Source organism: Triturus cristatus, chromosome 5_1, assembly GCF_964204655.1.
Source record: "Triturus cristatus chromosome 5_1, aTriCri1.1, whole genome shotgun sequence".
NCBI lineage: Eukaryota > Metazoa > Chordata > Amphibia > Caudata > Salamandridae > Triturus > Triturus cristatus.
This window is the reverse complement of record NC_140587.1, coordinates 6,074,888-6,094,697: the sequence shown is the minus strand read 5'-3', so window position 1 is coordinate 6,094,697 and position 19,810 is coordinate 6,074,888. Positions and strand designations below refer to the sequence as shown.

Sequence of the window (19,810 nt, the reverse complement as noted above, 5' to 3'; positions counted from 1 at the left end):
AAGATCAATATCTTCAACCCCAAGTATCTTTCCAGTTATATCTGGATCACCCTGGAACCTTTAAGAACAAGCTTTTACAAGGTCTAATCTTGCCAAGTTACCAAATTTACATTTTGATTGGTACACGATGCCCCATAGTTAAAGACAAAACAAGTTCAAACGGAATGTTCTATTTATCTATTTTATTAATCAGCAGAGTATTTCATCAAAATATTTTAACACAAGTTATTAAAAACATTATTCATCACTTTTTATTAAAACATACATTGTACATAATAAAATTAGGAAAAAACTGTCGATGCGGCGTTTCGGTGTTAGAAAAGATCGTCACCTTCTTCAGGACTATAATTTTTCAAGATTAAAAAACAGTCTTTATGAATTCTATAGAGGTCTTTCTTAATTGGCTTCAATAGAAGAATGAATTCTTCAGAATCATTCGATAAAAAGATACAGGTCAATGCTTAGTGATAAGTACGTCTTTCTCATCCGATTTCATTTACTTCTCACTGTCTTGCTTACGTCATCAATCTCTTCAGAAATACTTTGCAAAAATGTTTGGGGGAAAGGGTTTCTTGATTCGATGGTATTTCTGGACACTTTTTCTATTCCTCATGTACCAGTGTTTAATTATGATGCCTTTCTCTTGTCACTACTTCTAGCTTTTCCAATTGTGCTGTTTGTCCTCATTTGATGTCACACTGGACCATTAGATTAGGACAAGAAGAGGTTTGGGCATACGTCCGTCTTGCTCACTTTCCAGACTGGATCTCAGATTTAAAAGTCTATAAGATGAAAAAAATACACTGATGAAGCAGAAGCACACCGGGCTCTAAAATAATTTGACACAGTTACTTTTTGAGTGCTAATTAATGGTGTGTTTTTAATTTAGTTTTATGTAATGTTTATGAAGAAGTGTAAATTATATTATGCTAGCGATTTTCCAAAATAGAGGCACTGACAGATGAACACACACTAGGATGTACCTACACAAAGACAGAGCAACACAAATACACACATTAGGAAATGCAAGTAAACCACATTCATACTGTCTATATCCAGAGATACCCATTCTACTTCCTGACATAGAAACATTCACAAACCACCTATATTTAATGGCGGCTGCTGTGCACCAAAGGCAAGCCCGTCTGCGCCCGTCCTCGACCCGACCGTGACCAATGCGAGAGACCCTGGATCTCCAAGCATCCACCGCTACGACACAGCGGCCCTCCTCGCACTCAACCCCGGAAAGAATTTTAACTGCCAGCTGACCATGCCTTACACCACTCATGGCCAGTTCTCCTGCCACCACTGCTGCCAGACCTTCACCACTACCATACTCCTACGGGCACTACCCCCACCTCGGCCGTCAACACCACCAAAGCCCTGAAGTGCACCCTCCTCAATGTGCGCTCCCTGCACAAACACGCCGTGGAGATCTGGGACTTCCTCGACTCCCTCTTGCCAGACGTGGCCTTCTTCACGGAAACCTGGACCAAAGCCTCCTCTGCCCCTCACATCGCCACTGACATCCCTGACGGATACAAAATCCAGAGGAAAGACCGCCACGACCACCCAGAAGGAGGACTCGCTATCACACACAAGCGTTCCCTCCGACTCACCACTTCCTCTACAAGCGACTCCCCATCCACCACCGAGCACCTCCATTTCCAGATACAGACCAGCCCCAGATCCATACAGCACGCTCGCATACAGGCCCCCTGGACTGCAAACCGCACTCGCCACCACCATCGCCGACCTCGACGCACCCCATGCCATTGCCTCCACAGACTACATACTCATTGGTGACCTCAACTTCAATCTCGAAAACCTCAACGACCCCAACTCCTCCACCCTCCTGGACAACCTCACCAACCTCTGACTGAAACAGCTCATCACCACCCCCACCCACAAGGCAGGACACACCCTCGACCCCATCTTCACAGGAGGTAACAACATCCACTTCAGCCACACCACACAACCCCATGGATGGACCACCACTGTGTACACTTCCACGTTATTAAACCCACCACCCCCAAACCTGCACCCCACTCACTGTAAAGGAGCTGGACCAAGGTCACCGAGGAGCACCTCAACTCCACCCTCAACCGCAATATTCGACCAAGTACACACCGCGGCCCTGATCCTACTCGACCTCTCTGCAGCCTTCAACACCGTCACCCACCGCACACTCGCAGGCAGGCTCCACAACGCCAGCATACAGGTAAACGCCCTTGAATGATTCTGCTCCTTCCTCACCGGCAGGACCCAAAGAATCAGACTGCCACCCTTCCTCTCCGAACCCACAGAGATCAACTGCGGAGTGCCTCAAGAATCATCACTTAGCCCTATGCTCTTCAACATCTACATGACCCCCCTTGCCGTCATCGTCAGACAGGATGAGCTCAACATAGTCCTCTAAGCCAATGACACCCAGCTCATCTTCTTCTTCACCAAGGACCCCATCACCACCAGACTCAGCTTTCAGGAAGGAATGAAGGACATCACATACTGGATGAGCAGCAGCTTCCTTAAGCTTAACTCGGAGAAGGCAGAAGTCCACATGGAACACTACCTGGTAGCCCACCACCCTCGGCAGCCCACCCACCCCTATCAACCACGCCCAGAACCTTGGCATCGTACTCAACTCCTCCCTCTCCATGACCCAACAGGTCAAAGCCGTCACTTCCACCAGCTTCATCACCCTATGCATCCGTCGCTAGACCTTCAAATGGCACCCCCGAATCAAGAAAAAGCATCACTCACGCACTCATAACCAACAGATTGAACTATGGAAACGCCCTCTATGCCGGAATCAACAAGTCTCTTCTCCTTAAACTCCAGACTATACACTGCAGCCAGACTCATCCTCGGGATTCCCCGACAAGAACACATCACCTAACACCTGCAAGATCACCACTGGCTACCCGTCAGGAAGAAAGTAGCCTTCAAGATACTCACCCATGCCTTCAAAATCCTCCACAACAACGGACCCCTATACCTCAATGGGAGACTCTCCTTCCACGTACTCAAAAGAATCCTCTGATCCTCTGACCTTGCCCTCGCTAAAACCCCACGCATCCGCAGAGACAGAATGGGTGGAAGGGCCTTCTCCTACATCGTGTCCATGACATGGAACGAGCCCCTGATCAACATCAGATGCACCCTCTGTCTGAACATCTTCAGGAAGACACTCAAGACCTGGCTCTTCGACTGAATAGAGCTACCTTGAGTCCTTCATGGGTGAGTAGCGCGCTTACAATTCCCTAATTGATTGATCGATATATGAATGCCTGTAGTCACATACATAGACTTTGACAAATATAGCTCTAGTAAGGTGCTCTCTGCTTATGTTGAAGAAATAGTTTTTACATTTGTATAGTCCGCTGTAAATCGGAAATTGCGGGGAACGTTTCATTTTCTTGTGTGCTTTTTTTTTTAACTTGGAGCAATTCTTAGCAGACTTTTTAATCTGTTTGTCTTGTGCTTGGTGACATTTTTCTGCACAGCATTCGGAGTGTGTTTGACTCCCTGCCACTGCTTCACACTGCAGCTGTAGCCACTACCGGCTAGCGACCATTTTGGACGTGACACGCGTTCCTCACGGTCAGCGGTCCACTCGTTGCACGTCGCATACTGGTATTAGCCAAACTCTAATTAATGGGCTCTGGTCTTACCCGCAGCGGGCGAGCGCAGCGGTCGCGCCTGAGGCAAGCCCGTCTGCACCCGTCAGTGCCAAGTCAGTGCTCGGGGCGAGTCATACTGCCTGTTTGGATTTAACTATTAGAAATACCTTTCAGTATTCTAGCGTGCTCCTAAAGTCACTTAAATCTCCACAATGTCCTTCATACTGTGAGGATTTGGTGGACTGTGGTTTTTGTTTATGAACACAGCTTTCTTCTGACAGTGTGTCTGCTGACTCACCTGTGCAGGGGAGCATTAGTGCCGGCCTCATTAAGGCTAGATCTTTAAGGAAGCATTATGTAGACGTCGCAGATGTGGTCTCTGATAATCTTTTAGACCTATTGTTTATCACTGAGACTTGGCTTGATGTGTTCTCTAATCCTATTGTGGCCTTGGCCACTCCGGTTGGCTATAATATCCATCGAGTTGATCGCCCAGTCGTCAGAGGGGGGGGTCTGGCAATTTTATATAGAGAATGCTGGGCCCTGCATAGCGAAACATATACCATCTGGGGTGCATGTGAGGTTCTTGACTTTAGCTTACAACTCTCTGCCCACTTCACTTTGGGGGGGTCTCTGATATATCGTCCACCGGGGAGAGAAAATGTATTTTTGGAATCATGTGGGGACGCTTTAGCAGATAGAGCACTGCGCTTTTCGAACTATTTGCTTCTCGGGGACATTAATATCCATCTCGATTCTATGGACACGGCCGATTCGGCTGCTTTTATGGACTCGCTTCACCTAGCCCAACTTTCTCAATGGGTCACATATCCGACCCATCAAGGAGGGCACACTTTGGATTCCATGTGTTCCAATTTTCCTATTGTAGTTGAAAGGCCACTTCCGGTCGCCTGGTCGGATCATTTCCCTATATTCTTTTCTTGGGACATTATGCGCCCACCTCGTCCATGTAGTTCCTATCGCCCGCCTACCTTTAGGAAACTGGATGCTGGGCAGCTGAGCAGCTGCTTGGCATCCTCTCGTCCTTCCTTTTCTGAGGACCTTGAGGATAATGTGTCATGGTTTGCAGATTGGATTACTGCCACAGTCGGCGTTCTTCCTGCTCCAGGTCAGCTGAATCTGAGCAGAGAGTACCCTTCTAAGCCTTGGTTTACTTCTGATCTGAGGATTTTGAAACACGCCTGTAAGGTATTGGAGAGAGCATGGTGCTCCAGCGGCTACTGCCCTATAGCCAAACTTGCACTTAGAGCCAAACAAAAACTTTATTATGCGGCCATTGGACTGGCCAAAGGCCGGCACTTTTCCGATCGTATTGATCGTGCAAACAACAATTGCAAAGAAATATTTTCTATTGTGAAGAGTTTTGTGTCTCCCAGTGCCCAGGCTCATTGGTTATTTGGTGTAACACCTTAGCAAAATTTTTCAGGGACAAAATAGTTAGCATGCAGGATTCCTTTTCAACTGCGTCCAAGAATTCTACTCCTGCCTGGCTGGGGAAGCAGATGATAAAGATTACTTCCATATTTTCTGCTTTTAAATCTGTTGATCTGCCTTGTACCTTAGAATTCTTGAGGTACTTAAATCTGGTTCACCTAAGGATCCATGTGCAGCTAGGCTTCTGTCAGAAGTGGCAGCTTCCATTAATTTTGAAGTTAACCATATGGTTAACGTGTCACTTCGCGAGGCCTGTGTCCCATTATCATGGAAGCAGGCGCTGATCCTCCCCCTCCTCTGGAAGCCTTCTCTTGACCCTCTGCTTTACTTTGGCTAAAGTTTGCGAGAAGGTTATTACGTCTCAGCTTACCAACTATGTAGCGGTGTCTGGTTTGCTTCATCCAGCTCAATCTGGCTTCCGTGCTTTTTATAGCATAGAGTCAGCATTGCTGGAGGTGACTGAGGCGGTCCAGGAGTGTTTGGATGCCGGCGGGAGAGCAGCTTTGGTTATTCTGGATCTCTCGGCAGCATTCGATACAGTGGCGCACTCTTTACTCCTTGATCGCCTAGAGGAAATTGGTGTTTCGGGATCGGTGCTGTGCTGGATCAGAACCTTTTTGAAAAAAAGGTCGCAGCAGGTTTGGCTTCCACCTTGTGCCTCCACGCCTATGCAGTTGACAACCGGTGTACCGCAGGGGTCATCACCTATGCAGATGACAGCTCCTGTTTTCTTGGGAAAAGGGTGACGACTCGGTTGGGGCAGCGCACCACTGTTTGTCTGCCGTGTTCCACTGGTTGGTGAGTGCACAATTGAAGTGCAATGAAGAAAAATCTGAAGTGCTTTTGTATGGCTCGTTCCAAGTGGACTTTAGGGAAAGGTTATGGCCTCCGGGTATTCCCCGACCTCCTATGAGTAAGGGCACTGCAAAAATCCTCGGTGTCTGTTTTGACAAAAACCTGATCTTTTCAACACAAGTGAAGAAACTGGTAGGAACTTGCTTCGGCACTCTGAAAATTTTGAGGAAGTTTCTCCCTCTTTTGCCTGTCAGTGCCAAGGAAACTGTGGTCTGGGCTTTGATTTTATCTCGATTGGATTATGCCAACTCTCTTTTGGTTGGTAGTCCAGGTTACCTGGTAAAGAAACTGCAAGTGGGCTGTAAAATGTAAATTGATACTTGTATAGCGCACTACTCACCCACAAGGGTCTCAAGGCGCTTGTACGAATACCGCTGTGGAACCCATCCTGGCTTTCCCTGTGAGGTGTCCACTCCTGGGCACCCCCAAGGTGGAGGCCAGGCATCCTTAGCGTTGTGGGGGCCGTTGTGGAGATTAAGCAAGCTATTGCCCAGAGTTGCAGAGTGGGACTCCATGATTGGAATGGCACCGAGGCGAGAATTATCAGGTCCGTGGAATTTTTGAGCCCAAGACCCGCCGATGCGGGGAATTGAACCCTGGTCCCGGGCTAGACCTCTGCATCTGGGTCTGCCGCTCCAATCATTGAGCCACACTTCTCCACAAAACTCAGCAGCCAGACTGCTTCTGGGTCTTTCTTCCACACATAGTGTTCGGATCCATTTACATAGCTTGCACTGGCTCCCAGTTGAATCTCGGCTGAAATTTAAGATGTTATCTATTGTACATCGGGCCCTGTATGGTCTAGGCCCTACTTATCTTCAAAAGAGATTTGTTTTCTATAGACCTAGCAGACAGCTTTACTCCTCTGACCAGCTGCTGATGCAGATTCCTAGGTTTAAGCGTCAAAGGCTTGGCGGGAGTTCTTTTGTCCGTAAAGCCGGTCTGGCTTGGAATGTGCTACCATTGGCACTCCGGGACATTCAGGATCCATTGCTTTTTAGGAAAAAGCTTAAAACATTGCTTTTTTAGTTTCTGATGTGTGTGCCGCTTACTTTTTTCTGGAGTAAACGCCGGGACACTTTGAGTTGCCGTGCGCTTTATAAATTAAACATAATGTAACATAACATAGTTAGTCAGCAACACATTCATGCACACCCAAAGCGAGTCTAACACCTGTGTTTTGACATGCATTCTAAGACACAGCTACAGAGACAAACATTCACAGACACATATACACAAGGAGACACCATATACTCAGTCATATATCTCTCGTACACACACAAACACAGACACCATCACACATACCCTTTAGGCTACACAAAATCAATATCCAAGGGAACGACCTCAGATGGGTCACCTCATTCCTCACCGGAAGAACTCAGAAAATCTGCCTACCTCCATTTACCTCAGAACCCAAGGAAATCACCTGAGGTGTCCCTCAGGGTTCATCTCTGAGCCCCACCTTTTTCAACACCTACATGACATCCTTGAACAACATTGTCAGATCCCACAGGCTCAACATCATCTCAAACGCAGACTAAACTCAACTTATCCTCTGTCTCTCCGGGAACCCCACCACCACCGGAGCCAGATTCCATAGGGGCATGATGAGCGTCACAAACTTGTTGGGAGACAACTGCCCGAAGCTCAACATGAACAAGAAGTACAGAATACTTTGTGGTAGCCAGTGGAAATAGGACTGGCATCCTCCCAGTCCAATCACGCCAGGAACCTTAGCATCATGCGTTATTGCACGCTGACTATTAAAACCCCAGGTTGACGTAGTCTCATCGGCGAGCTTCTTCATTCCACACATACTACGGAAGATCTTCAAGTGGCTCCCCACTATCACCAAACGCACTGTCACACAAGCCCTCATCACAAGCAGGCTGAACTATGGCGTATTGTACGGGATACCTAAATGCTCATTCATAGGCCATCCAGAACACTGCAGCCAGACTCATCCTCAACCCCCCCAACCTTGATGGCACCACATCACCCCCACCTCAAAGAACTCCATTGGCTCCCAGTACGGAAGAGATGCCAATGCAAGCAAATAACCCATGCCAACAAGGCCTTCACAACCTAGGACCAGGCAACAACAATCACCACCTGAGCTTCCACCAATCAGCCAGACAACGTTGATCTGCTGGGAAATGGGAACATATTTTCATATAGAATTTAAAATAAAACAACACAGTGCACAGCCAAACTTTGTGTTGGCAAGGGTAGGCATATATGAGTCCTCGTAGTGGTTCCGCATTCAGCTGTAATGCGAATCACCCAAAGCCTCACGGAGCTCCTTATCTCCACTACTATGACTCATATATGGAGCCCGTGTTGTGACCTGTAAAAACGAGCTGGTACACGAGGCCATGGCTCAAGAAGGTCCCCGAATGAAATTTTAAGAAATGTCCCCGACTAGTGCAAAGCGACTGTAGTTTCCCTGACGAAATCGCTACAAATACCTCTGGCGATGAAACATGTTGGCACAGCACAATGGTTTGCATATTAAGCAACCATTTTAATCTTTGAATTGGGTGCACATCTAATGAAGAATAAAGTTTGACCTATAGGAGGTGCATCTTCTTCATTTTTTACTTTCACAATTCAGTCGCATTTTGATATGTGATTTTCTCACCACTTACCTTCACATTTTGGGTTTATCTTTGTGGACACTTTATTTATTTATTTTTGGGGCAAGATGACAACCGATGATGATAAAAGTGGGCAGAGCTGGTGAGTACCAATCAGCAAGCTCAATTGGTGTTGCGCACGTGAGGTGTCATCTTGCTTCCTACACATTTTTTCATAGGATTGTAAAAACACCCGGTGTATTTGACGTGTGAGTTCTTACACTGAGAGGTCCATTAGGGGGATTGCCGGAAGTAAAATTCTTGATTTAGTGTTTATAAATTATAAATTGAAGGTGGATGGCTGTTGGTGACTACCTCAAATTTAGAAAAGTGGGGAGTACAAAACACCTAAAGTGATAGGATTTAAACCACAGTCCATGGTGATTATACCTTCAGAGACCCAGGCCTGTGTAGATGATTATCGATTGAGAGGAGGGCGACCTGGGTCTATTTCCCTCTGTAGCTCCTTATTGTGTGCAGCTCTGTTTTGGTGACAATCATAAACCATCTGACATTTGTCCTCATGGTTGTTAACTCCTTATTGGCAATATATATGACTGGAATTGGATAAGAATTAGAACTTAAGGTGTGCTCATCATCTATGAATAGGTTGCTGATTGAATACTAATCAACAGAAAGGGCCAATGGATTTATGTCACTCGGCATCTGGGGTTGGGTCCCAAAAGCCATGAGGCGTCACAAAAGCATAATATAATGTAAATAAATCACAACAAAAGCAACCCCTTCAATATAATTATTCTTTAAATTAACAATGTTGTAAACATACTGCTACATTTAGCATTAATGGAACATTTATGGCTTCTATATTTACTTATAAACTATCTCCTTCATTTTAGATGTGGAAAACTGCCTGAGGTGCCCCGAGGACAAGTGGCCCAATGTCAGGAGGGACGGCTGCATCCCCAAAACCATTGCTTTCCTCTCATACAGTGATTTCCTTGGTGAGACTTTGATCTTCACAGCTGTATCCTTCTCTGTAGCCACAGCTGCAGTGCTGGGAATCTTTATTAGACACCGAGACACACCAATAGTCAAGGCCAATAACCGAGATCTCAGCTACGCACTCCTCGCCGCCCTAATGTTGGCCTTTCTCTGCTCCCTCCTATTTATAGGACGCCCCGGGACATGGACCTGTCTGTTCCAACAAGCTGCATTTGGGATCATTTTTACTGTTGCTGTTTCTTGTGTTTTAGCAAAAACCATGACTGTTGTCATTGCCTTTAATGCCACCAGGCCTGGGAGCAGATTAAGCAGATGGCTGGGATCACGGGTGTCCGGCTCTATTGTCCTCTTGTCCACACTAGGAGAAGTGACAATCTGTCTGTCTTGGCTGCTCACCTCTCCACCTCACCCTGGCACTGACACACAGTCTGAGACGGGGAAGATAATCTTGCAGTGTGACCAGGGCTCTGTGACAGCCTTCTACAGTGTGATTGGTTACATGGGACTGTTGGCCTTTGCCAGCTTCATGGTGGCTTTTCTCGCCAGGAACCTCCCTGACCGATTCAACGAGGCCAAGCTCATCACATTCAGCATGCTGGTGTTCTGCAGTGTCTGGGTCTCCTTCATTCCTGCCTACCTGAGCACTAAGGGCCGCAACATGGTGGCCGTGGAGATCTTCGCCATCTTGGCTTCTAGCGCTGGACTGCTGGGCTGTATCTTCATGCCCAAATGCTATATCATTCTATTTAAGATGGATATTAATACCAGAGAACATGCAGTTTTGAAATGTAATACGTAGTATTGAAAGACATTGTCATATGGCCCTACATGACACACTACCAGAGAGATAGTCTCCCACGTATACATACATTTTGTATTTTTTTTAAACCGCAGAGTTTTTTTAGTTCTGTAAATTTCCTTGGGTGCTCGCGCGTCGTACTCTTGTTCATCATAACTTCTCAGGAGCTCCCAGGAAAGAAGAATACTGTGAACATTGAAGGAGAAGAACGGTTTGCTCAGCCAATACTCCTCAGGACAACTGGTCTGCTGGTAAATCCAGTGGTAAGAGTGGGTCAGAGTTGATCAATGAGACTCTAGCGCTTCCAGTGGTGGGAGAAGGAATGACACCAGAGTACATTTTTCCATCCTCGTTCTACCTGCAGAGCAGCCGGGGCACAGATTGAGGGCAGGGCAGAAAGGGCACAAGAACTGGACACAGGCAAGAGCTGTAAATGCCATCAACTGGCCGAACTTTTGAAACCTAGATAAATGTAGCATTGGAGAGGAGAATTCTATATTTACAGAAATTCAAAATATCAGTTTAATGTTTAAATGTATTACTTTCTAGAAATGTGGGCTTGAAGATCTATTTATGAAACTAGACCTGATCATTAGGCAGATGCAAATGTGTGTGCAGGTGTGTCTGATCATACATTGATGCCCTACTTGGTGCAGTGGAAGGTGCGTTGGAGAAATGCATGAATGGTTCCCCTGACATCAGCTTTCAGATTCTTTCATCTCTTTTTGGAGGGCTACAGGTGGGTGGAGCTGAAAGGATGCGCTGTTACCTTTATCAAGAAGGGCCTTTCAATACGTCTCGACAGGAGAACTGTTGTGGGTCCACCATATGGCCCACGGTATTTTCTCTCCTGTGTTAGCCTAACTGCATGTAGTCGGCCACTTTAGCTTTGCAAATGTTATGAAAGATCGCACTTGTTTCTGTACCACACTTTATTTTACAAACAAGCTGCGCATGGCTGGTTATTTAGCTTTACGGCTGGGATTCAGTCTGCACATTACATACAAGGTCAAATAACACTGTACCCTGTGTTTCTCTGTTGTCGGACACTGACACTTACACATAATAGATGAATCCAGCAGCTCTTTTTGAACATGCAATTTTTATCATACAAGCCGGGACTTTTCTGTTTTGAAAATAAAGAGGAGAAACTCTTGCAGCGCAAAGGTCCCAGGACGAGAGAGCTGCGCCATCTGAGATGTAGAACAGCTACAATTTGATGCCAGGTATGGGGTCCAACACTAATCCCAGATATCTCTAATATGTCACTGTGCTTCCATAGTGAGGGTAGGCTTCGAAAGATCGGTCATCCAATATGGCAGGACTTTTTATTATGTATAATCTATTGATCGTGCTAATCACATTGTTAACCTTCACATATTTTCTAAATGCAGCGCAGTTGCTTCATGATAGAGCACGGTAGTTTCAATAAATATTGTAAACTTACTTTGTGTCTCTTTTTTATTTATTGTGGACATGTATGAGTGAGAGAACGAAAGGTCATGACCTGCTACTATGATCCCTGAGAGGGTCGAGAGGGTTGTGTTCTGGGAAGGTTAGGATGGCAGGTAAGACTCTATGAGCAACCCTGGATTTGGGCCCATAGGTACTTATGTGGTATGGTGACTGAGTCCCTACATGCTGAAGTCACGTGATCTCTGACATAGTTCTGTTTCTAAGCAGAATCCCTGTAACATGGCACCACCAACGCTTGCCAGTAGCTTTCCATCAACGTGGAGGTGCCCCGTTAGAGGTCTGATAAGTGCAGTATTGCTTCACAATTTTAATTGGTACCGAGAGCTATTGTTCCTTATCCTCCGAAACACAAAGAATACAATGTAAGCTTCCGTGCAATTAGGGGTTTCCTCTTCCCTTCCAACCATGTGTACAGATTTATCATAGTATCCCAGATTTCCTGGCATGGGGTATCTGTGCTAGTGTTTGACCCCCTCCCATGGGATCCATTTCCCCTTGGGTCATCGAGATGAATGGCCCGCTCTGGAATTCCATATCAGTGGTCCATTTTTCATTAAGAAAGTTTGCCCCAAATATGTTAAGGGCCACCCTGGGACTACAGACGGAGGTGGGAGCGGATGGCTTTTATTCAGTCTGCAAAGAGTAGTTTTGACTGATTCATTTATTAACACTCTTTTTAGGAATTTTCCTTGACTTCTCAGATTCTTTTTGGGTGGTAAATACCTGATCTTTAATGGAACAACATTATTGATAATACTTTTATAGTATTATTTTTACTGGCTCAAGCAACATTTCCTAACATTAATGTGTTTTTATATCAATTATGGCCAAAATCAGTGGCATTCCATTCAAATAAAACATGTTGCCTGAACACCTCCTCTGAAGTCCAAACTTATTGAAACACAAGCAATACGGCTGCACTACAGTCCCGAGCAAATAAAAGCAGTTCAATAAAAATACTGATATGATATGTTCTGATATTACACACATTCAGTGAGATATTACTAGTCTCTCCATGAAAGAGTCTGATAATGCAGCAGCAATCACCAAAGTCACTCCTCTTCTAAGTCAAATAAAACCTTTCATTCCAAATTTACACGTTTAGGGGCTCATTATGATGTCGGGCAGACTTACTTCTGCCCGACACCGACTCGGTCCTGGGACCACCCGACACCCATTCGGTGCCTCATTAGGATGTGACCGAAAACTGTTTGGCCGCTTTCCTATATTTCACTATGGAAGCAATCAACCGGCTGCAACGCATGCCCCCATAGTTAAATGAGAGATGCGGCTCATTCCTGCACCCCGTGGCAGGCACCACAATGTTCAGGCATCAACAGGGGGGCACTAAAGGTGCCTCCAACCGGAGGCTGAGCACCAAAGGTGGACCTGCTAGGGACCCGCAAACATGCTTTACATGGTATCCATGTTGGACTGACCGGCATGGAAACCATGTCGGAAACTGTGAACGTAATCTCAAGGGCAGAAAGACCCATCCTTGAGATTACTTGCAGGCTTCCGACTAGTGGACGGGCTCTCTGAGCCCGTCAGAAGCCTGCCAGAATGACAGTCCGCTTTCCTTTCTGACCGCCTCAAACATAATGAGGCGGTGGGAAAGGAAACCGAGCGGCCCATTAAGAAGCAGCCCCTGAGGTCAGAGCCTTTACGGGTCGTATGGTAATCGCTCCGTAAGACACAAAAGGCCTGATTTAGAGTAGATCGCAAATGAATTTTTATCATTTTAGTCTGACCTTCATGAGAGTCCGATAGTCTATCATGAGTATGTTATTAACAAATTTCTCTTATAGTGGAAATTGCCACAAATTACTACAGCAGATAGACTTACGAAAGGAAGCCCTATTTACTGCAGGAAATCTCTTTAGCAATTAAATCCCTAAATTCAAGAAAAACACCTGGTCCAGGTGGTATTTCTGCTGATTTCCATAAAACATTTGAGAAACAGCTATCTTCCAATCTTTCTTTATTTCATGATTTTCAACTGGTGCTACTCTTAAGGGTTCTTTCAAATAAGTGATTCTTGCTGTTCTTCCCAAACGAGATAGCAATCATACTTCAATCTCTAATTATCAACTAGTATTGCTCTTACTAGCAGGACTGTACAATTGATGATACATTCTTAGCTAACAGGTTAGTCCCAATATTCGCCTCCCTAATCCAGTCTGAGCAAACAAGTTTAGTGAAAGGAAGGCTTTCTGCACAGACCACACAACTTATGCCATGTTCTATTCTTTATTTACAAAATAAAAATTCCTGACTGCCTATTAGCTTTGGATGCTGAACAAGCATTGAACAAGGTGAAATGACAATTTGTATTGGCTATGTTGGATTTTTTTTTTCATTTTGGTTCTTATTGTTTTTACATGGTCAAGGCGCTATATAATAGCCGGTTAGCTAAAATCGATGTTACTGGTCTTTCTTCCTCATTTATTACTTTGCATAAAGTTACTACACACTTTTATTTCTCCTAGCGATAGAACCTTTATTATGCTTTATCAGAAATAGTACAGCCAATACAGGTATACAGGAAATTGTTCTATAAGTCTGTGGATTATATGTTCATTTTATGATAGTAAGTCTTCTACCTTGATTCCAATTTATTTTAAATATTTTCAAACAATATGCTTCTGTCTTTGGATACGCAATAATTATCACAAAAATTGAATTTATCCCTTTGAATGTTTTATGAACTCCTGACATGCTAGAGGGGAAGAATATTATATGGAACCCGCTTAAACTCAAATATCTTGGTATTATTTTTCCACCTCTATTATTCAAGCTGTCCCTCACTTCATTAAATTGGTGAAGTAAAATTGAAGCGGTCAAAATGGATAGTGTGAGAAATTGAGTTGTTGGTTGACGGAGGCCATAATCCCTCGCAGGGCGAACCACAAAAGGTCACTAGCTTCATTTATGCTTCCCCCTGGATAGCTTGGCACAAAAAGCAGCCAGGCTTAACTTAGAGGCAATGTGTAAAGTACTTATGAAGCACACACACAGTAATAATGTGAGAATACAAAAGAAGCAAAATACCGAGCCAATTTATAAAATAGAGTACATTTGAATACATGATTTAACACTAAAATGACAAACATGCAATCAGTAGAACTGGAATTATGATTTTTTTTTTATACTTTAAGGTTTAGTTTGGGAAAAATGGCCACGTGGGCTCCTTCAGCACCACAACCAAGGGTCCAGGAGTGGATGGAGACCTCTTGAGGGTTCAGGACTCACTCAGGCTGGGTCCAGATGTGGGCCCAAGATGGTGGAAGGCCAGCAAACAAGCCCTTGGAATCGCTTCTGGTAGTCCTGGGTGCATGTGTCGATTTAGGACTCAACAGCAGGGCTGTCCTTTGAGGGTTTAATGCAGGCTTCAGGCAGCAAAGCAGTCTTTCCATGTGCTTCATCAGTCTTGAAAAGTGCACAGCAGGTCACAACAGCAGGCAGTCCTTTGAGAGTCATTCAGGAGGTCCAGTAGTGAGCCTGCAAGCCCTATTTTTATACCCTGCTGCCCTGCTCTTAGAAGTTTGGAGAAGTTTCCAGAAAGGTTCTTTGACATTCCAGGTGTATCCTACCTCCTAGCTGGCTTGCACAGACAATAGAGGGTAATTAAGCCTATTAAAAGGTGGCAGAGCCCCGCCTATTCATCCTGTCTGTGGAAAGGCAATTTAGGCTATGCTAATACTACTACTGTGTGATTGTCTGGGATGAATTCACAAAGGTTCAACTATCAGTGACACCAAGTCATGTGAACTAAGTCTGGCTAAGGGCATAGAAGGCTAAGTGAAGGAAAATGTGAACTTTTTAAACGTGGCATTTTCAAACTTGTAATGATAAATTCGACTTTACCATTAAAAAGGGTTTATTAGTACAAGCTCATAGGCACCAAATATTAAGCATGATATAGCCACCTTCTTTTGTTTAGGAATTGCAGCTTAATAAATGTAATAAGGAGTCTCCAATGTTATCCTATGAAATGGGTAGGCATCACGGTACTGGAAAACAATATTGGAGTTTTTCACTATTAGGACATGTAAAACGTAAACATGCATGTCCTACTTTTTAATTACACAGCATCCTGCCCTAGGAGACACTGTCTTCAGGCTGCAGTGACAAGCTGGGCACATGTATTAAAGTGCTGCTTAAGTGGGTGGCACAAGTAGTACTGGAGAACCACTAGTAGCATGTGTACTACAGGCCCTGGTCACAGGTAGTGCACTTTACTACGGACTTATAATTATATTAAATATGCCAATTAGGTATATACCAATCAGAGCATGTTTTAGGGAGACAACACATGCAATTTAGCACTGGTCAGCAGTGGAAAAATGCACCGTGCCCTAAGGCAAACAAAACAAACTCAGCAAAATGTGGAGGGAAAAAGGCAAAAGGTTTGGGGGTGACCCTGCAGAGAGAGCCATTTCCAACAGTTAGTATTTTAAGGATCTTATAAACAATATCTATTCTACCATTATGTTTACCATCTACCTTGTATAATAATCTGAATACATTCATTATCTAATTTATTTGGAATAAAAAACCGCCTTGCATACATTATAGATTTTTGCAAGTCACTAAATCCGATGGTGGTAATAATCTGTCTGACTTAAAAAACATCACTCTTGCTTCCTAGTTGCGCAGAGCTCATTGTGGTTTCACAAGGATAACCTGTCTGCTCCTCCAGAATGGCTGCTAATAGGACGCAGTTTATTAAAACAAATTGTTGTCTGCTCATTGGGTAATTTATCCTAACAGTCACCAGTTATCCTCACTTTGTAGCCCTAAAAACGTACAAGTTATTTCTGTTAACATGTGGACATCTCCTGATTCCTATATGGACTATTTTGACTTCCTAATATATATGAGTAGGCCTTTATACGTTGTTTTTATGTTTCACTTTTCAAAGTACGGTGGTATGACGGTAAAACATTGCTATGTATGTTTTTCATTATAATGACTGTGCAATCACCTATGATGTACACTACTTTGTACTTTTCTGTATTATTTATTGTATGTTTTTAACTGATTGTCTCAATAATCTCAATAAAATATCTTAAACACTGAAGAACTGCTCGAGAGCTCCAAATAAACAAAAATTCTGTAAACATTGAAGGAGAAGAACGGTTTGCTCAGCCAAAACACCTCAAGAAAACTAGTCCAAGGTCAGGGAGGTTGAAATACCATCATATATGGTATAATCATGAGCATTGCTACAGAAAATAAAGTCATCTCTAAAAGAAAGACTAACGACTCAAAGATCAGAGTGTGTATTGTTGCTTTCAAAGCTACAAGCAGAAGATGTACTTAGAAGAAGAAGTCCTAAGTGGAGCCTGTTTCTAGGTCACGTGTTCAGAGTTTGACCAATAAGTCTTTAGCGCCTCTATTGGTGGAAGACGGAATGACAGCAGAAGACATTTTTACATGCATGTTCTATCTGCAGAGATGCTGGGGCAGAGTTCAAGGGCCGGGTTCAAAGAGCACAAAAACTGGTCACAAGTAGGTGCTTTGAATTCCACTGACTGGTGTAATCCTTATGAAGAACTGGTGTAAAGCATTTGACAGGAGGATTTCAAATACAGGAATGTGTGTTCATATATGTACAGAAGTCCAAAATAGCAGTTTAAGATTTCCATGTAGAACCTTTTAGAAATGTGGGCTTGAATTTCTATTTATCAATAGACAAATTAATCTCTGTGTCCAGGTGTGTTTGATCATTCACTGATCCTGTAGGTATCTGTGAAGGGACAGTGGAGAAACACATACACGCGTCCCTGACATCAGCCCTCACATTCTCACATTTCTTTCTTTAGGAGCTACAGGTGGGTGAAGCTGAAATGATGTGTTCTTGCCTGATAAAGGGCATTTCAATGTGCGTCTAGAGAAGACGTAGTTCAGTATTTCAACCCAGGGCCTGTCTGAACTCTCCTTTACAGGTAACTTATTCCTAACTACAAACCTACTGCTCACACAGGTTTACTGCACCAGTTGGATAGTGGTTGCATTTACAGTTTCGTCACAAAGGCGTATAGTCCAAGACTTCATCAGGACTTAGTATCGCTCTATGCTTGCTATAGACTATTAGGCAATAATCCTTCACACACGTCATTATCAAAAAATTTAAATCTACAGGAGAATATTTAAACATTCATGTAGTCAGCAGCCTGGAGAGTACTCATCGTGTAAACTGGTAGAGAAGAAATAAAGACATAAAAGTGTGACAACTGGAAATTGGACTCGTGATATGCTTTCTGTGGGCTTCCAATATGACGTGTGCTCAAGGATTCCTGTTTTAATCAAGAACCTTTTGGGTGTATTGAGGCCGTGAGATGACCACCCTTTCTTCAGAGTACCATGTATGAGTTGTTCTCAACAATTCCTGACGTTGTCTCCTTCTTTGTCCCTGAGGTCCTCCACTGCAGACAGTATGACCCCCCCCCCTCTCCCCTCCCATGGTCTGTACAGTCTCCCACTATACTTTCATCTATTAGTTCAATATCACTTCCTTCATCAATCTCATATGTTTTCTGGACATCTTTCAAAAAACAATCGGGAAGGACTTAGGCAATGTACCACCATGAGCCAGAGAACCCAATTGATTGCACTCACCCAGCAACCCACTGAGCATTGAATGAGGTACTTTTAGGTAACCATCAGTCCTAGAAACTTCACCGTGAGTTAGTGGAACCCAAACCCTTTTTCATCATGAATAGTCTCACTCAAGAATTGTAGGAAGCTAGGGATATACTTTCAAGATTTGTTCAAATTAAAATCCTATCCTAATGCGTCCTATCCTCTAAGGCCTCCAGTAGGAAGAGAGAAGACGGCTATAAATATCCTAACAGAAAAATAAACAATAAGATAAGTAACTATTATAAAAATAAACAAGCTGGTGGCAAAATTATATGTTGCAAGGCAGAATAATAGAAAGTAGTGTAACATGATGATATTGTAATGTTTCTTTACATCAATATCCCCAATTCCTCCTCTTAGCAGCACAACGGAGCCTATTTGGGTTTCCCAGATGGTTCACACCTGCATGCCTTTTCTGAGCAATGGAGTCAATATTCAGCAAAGAAATGGACTGTGCCTTTTCCTTTCTGCATCCGCAGGTCAGCAGACTAGCCAAGCGAAGGGCGGAGGTGCCTCCCCACAGCTTCCACAAGTCCAGTCAGCAGATAAGCCAAAAGAAGGCTGGAGGTGCCTCCCCACAGCTTTACAAGTCCAGTCAGCAGATGAGCCAAGCGGAGGCCGGAGGTGCCCCCCACAGCTTTCACAATTCTAGTTAGCAGACGAGCCAAGTGAAGGCCGGAGGTGCCTCCCAACAGCTTTCACAAGTCCAGTCAGCAGATGAGCCAAGCGAAGGCCAGAGGTGCCCCCCACAGCTTTCACAAGTCCAGTCAGCAGATGAGCCAAGCGGAGGCCGGAGGTGCCTCCCCACAGCTTTCACAAGTCCAGTCAGCAGATGAGCCAAGAGAAGGCTGGAGGTGCCTCCCCACAGCTTTCACAAGTCCAGTCAGCAGATGAGCCAAGAGAAGGCTGGAGGTGCCTCCCCACAGCTTTCACAAGTCCAGTCAGCAGATGAGCCAAGTGGAGGCCGGAGGTGCCTCCCCACAGCTTTCACAAGTCCAGTCAGCAGATGAGCCATGTGAAGGCCGGAGGTGCCTCCCCACATCTTTCACAAGTCCAGTCAGCAGACGAGCCAAGTAAAGGCTGGAAGTGCCTCCCCACAGCTTTCACAAGTCAAGGCAGCAGACGAGCCAAGTGAAGGCCAGAGGTGCCTCCCCACAGCTCTCACAAGTCCAGTCAGCAGACGAGCCAAGTGAAGGCTGGAAGTGCCTCCCCACAGCTTTCACAAGTCCAGGCAGCAGACGAGCCAAGTGAAGGCCGGAGGTGCCTCCCCACAGCTTTCACAAGTCCAGTCAGCAGACGAGCCAAGTGAAGGCCGGAGGTGCCTCCCCACAGCTTTCACAAGTCCAGTCAGCAGA

At 44.7% G+C, this 19,810-nt stretch overlaps 1 protein-coding gene across 1 annotated transcript in view; it reads left to right on the top strand.

Annotated features, from left to right (window-relative positions):
• Positions 1-10,331, top strand: part of LOC146829925 (vomeronasal type-2 receptor 26-like) — a 228,171-nt gene extending 217,840 nt beyond the window's left edge. Inside the window, exon 3 of the mRNA XM_085605698.1 lies at positions 9,427-10,331. Within this exon, the coding sequence (XP_085461824.1) occupies positions 9,427-10,331 (905 nt within the window). The remainder of the gene's footprint in view (positions 1-9,426) is intronic.
• The last annotated feature ends 9,479 nt before the right edge of the window (positions 10,332-19,810 follow it).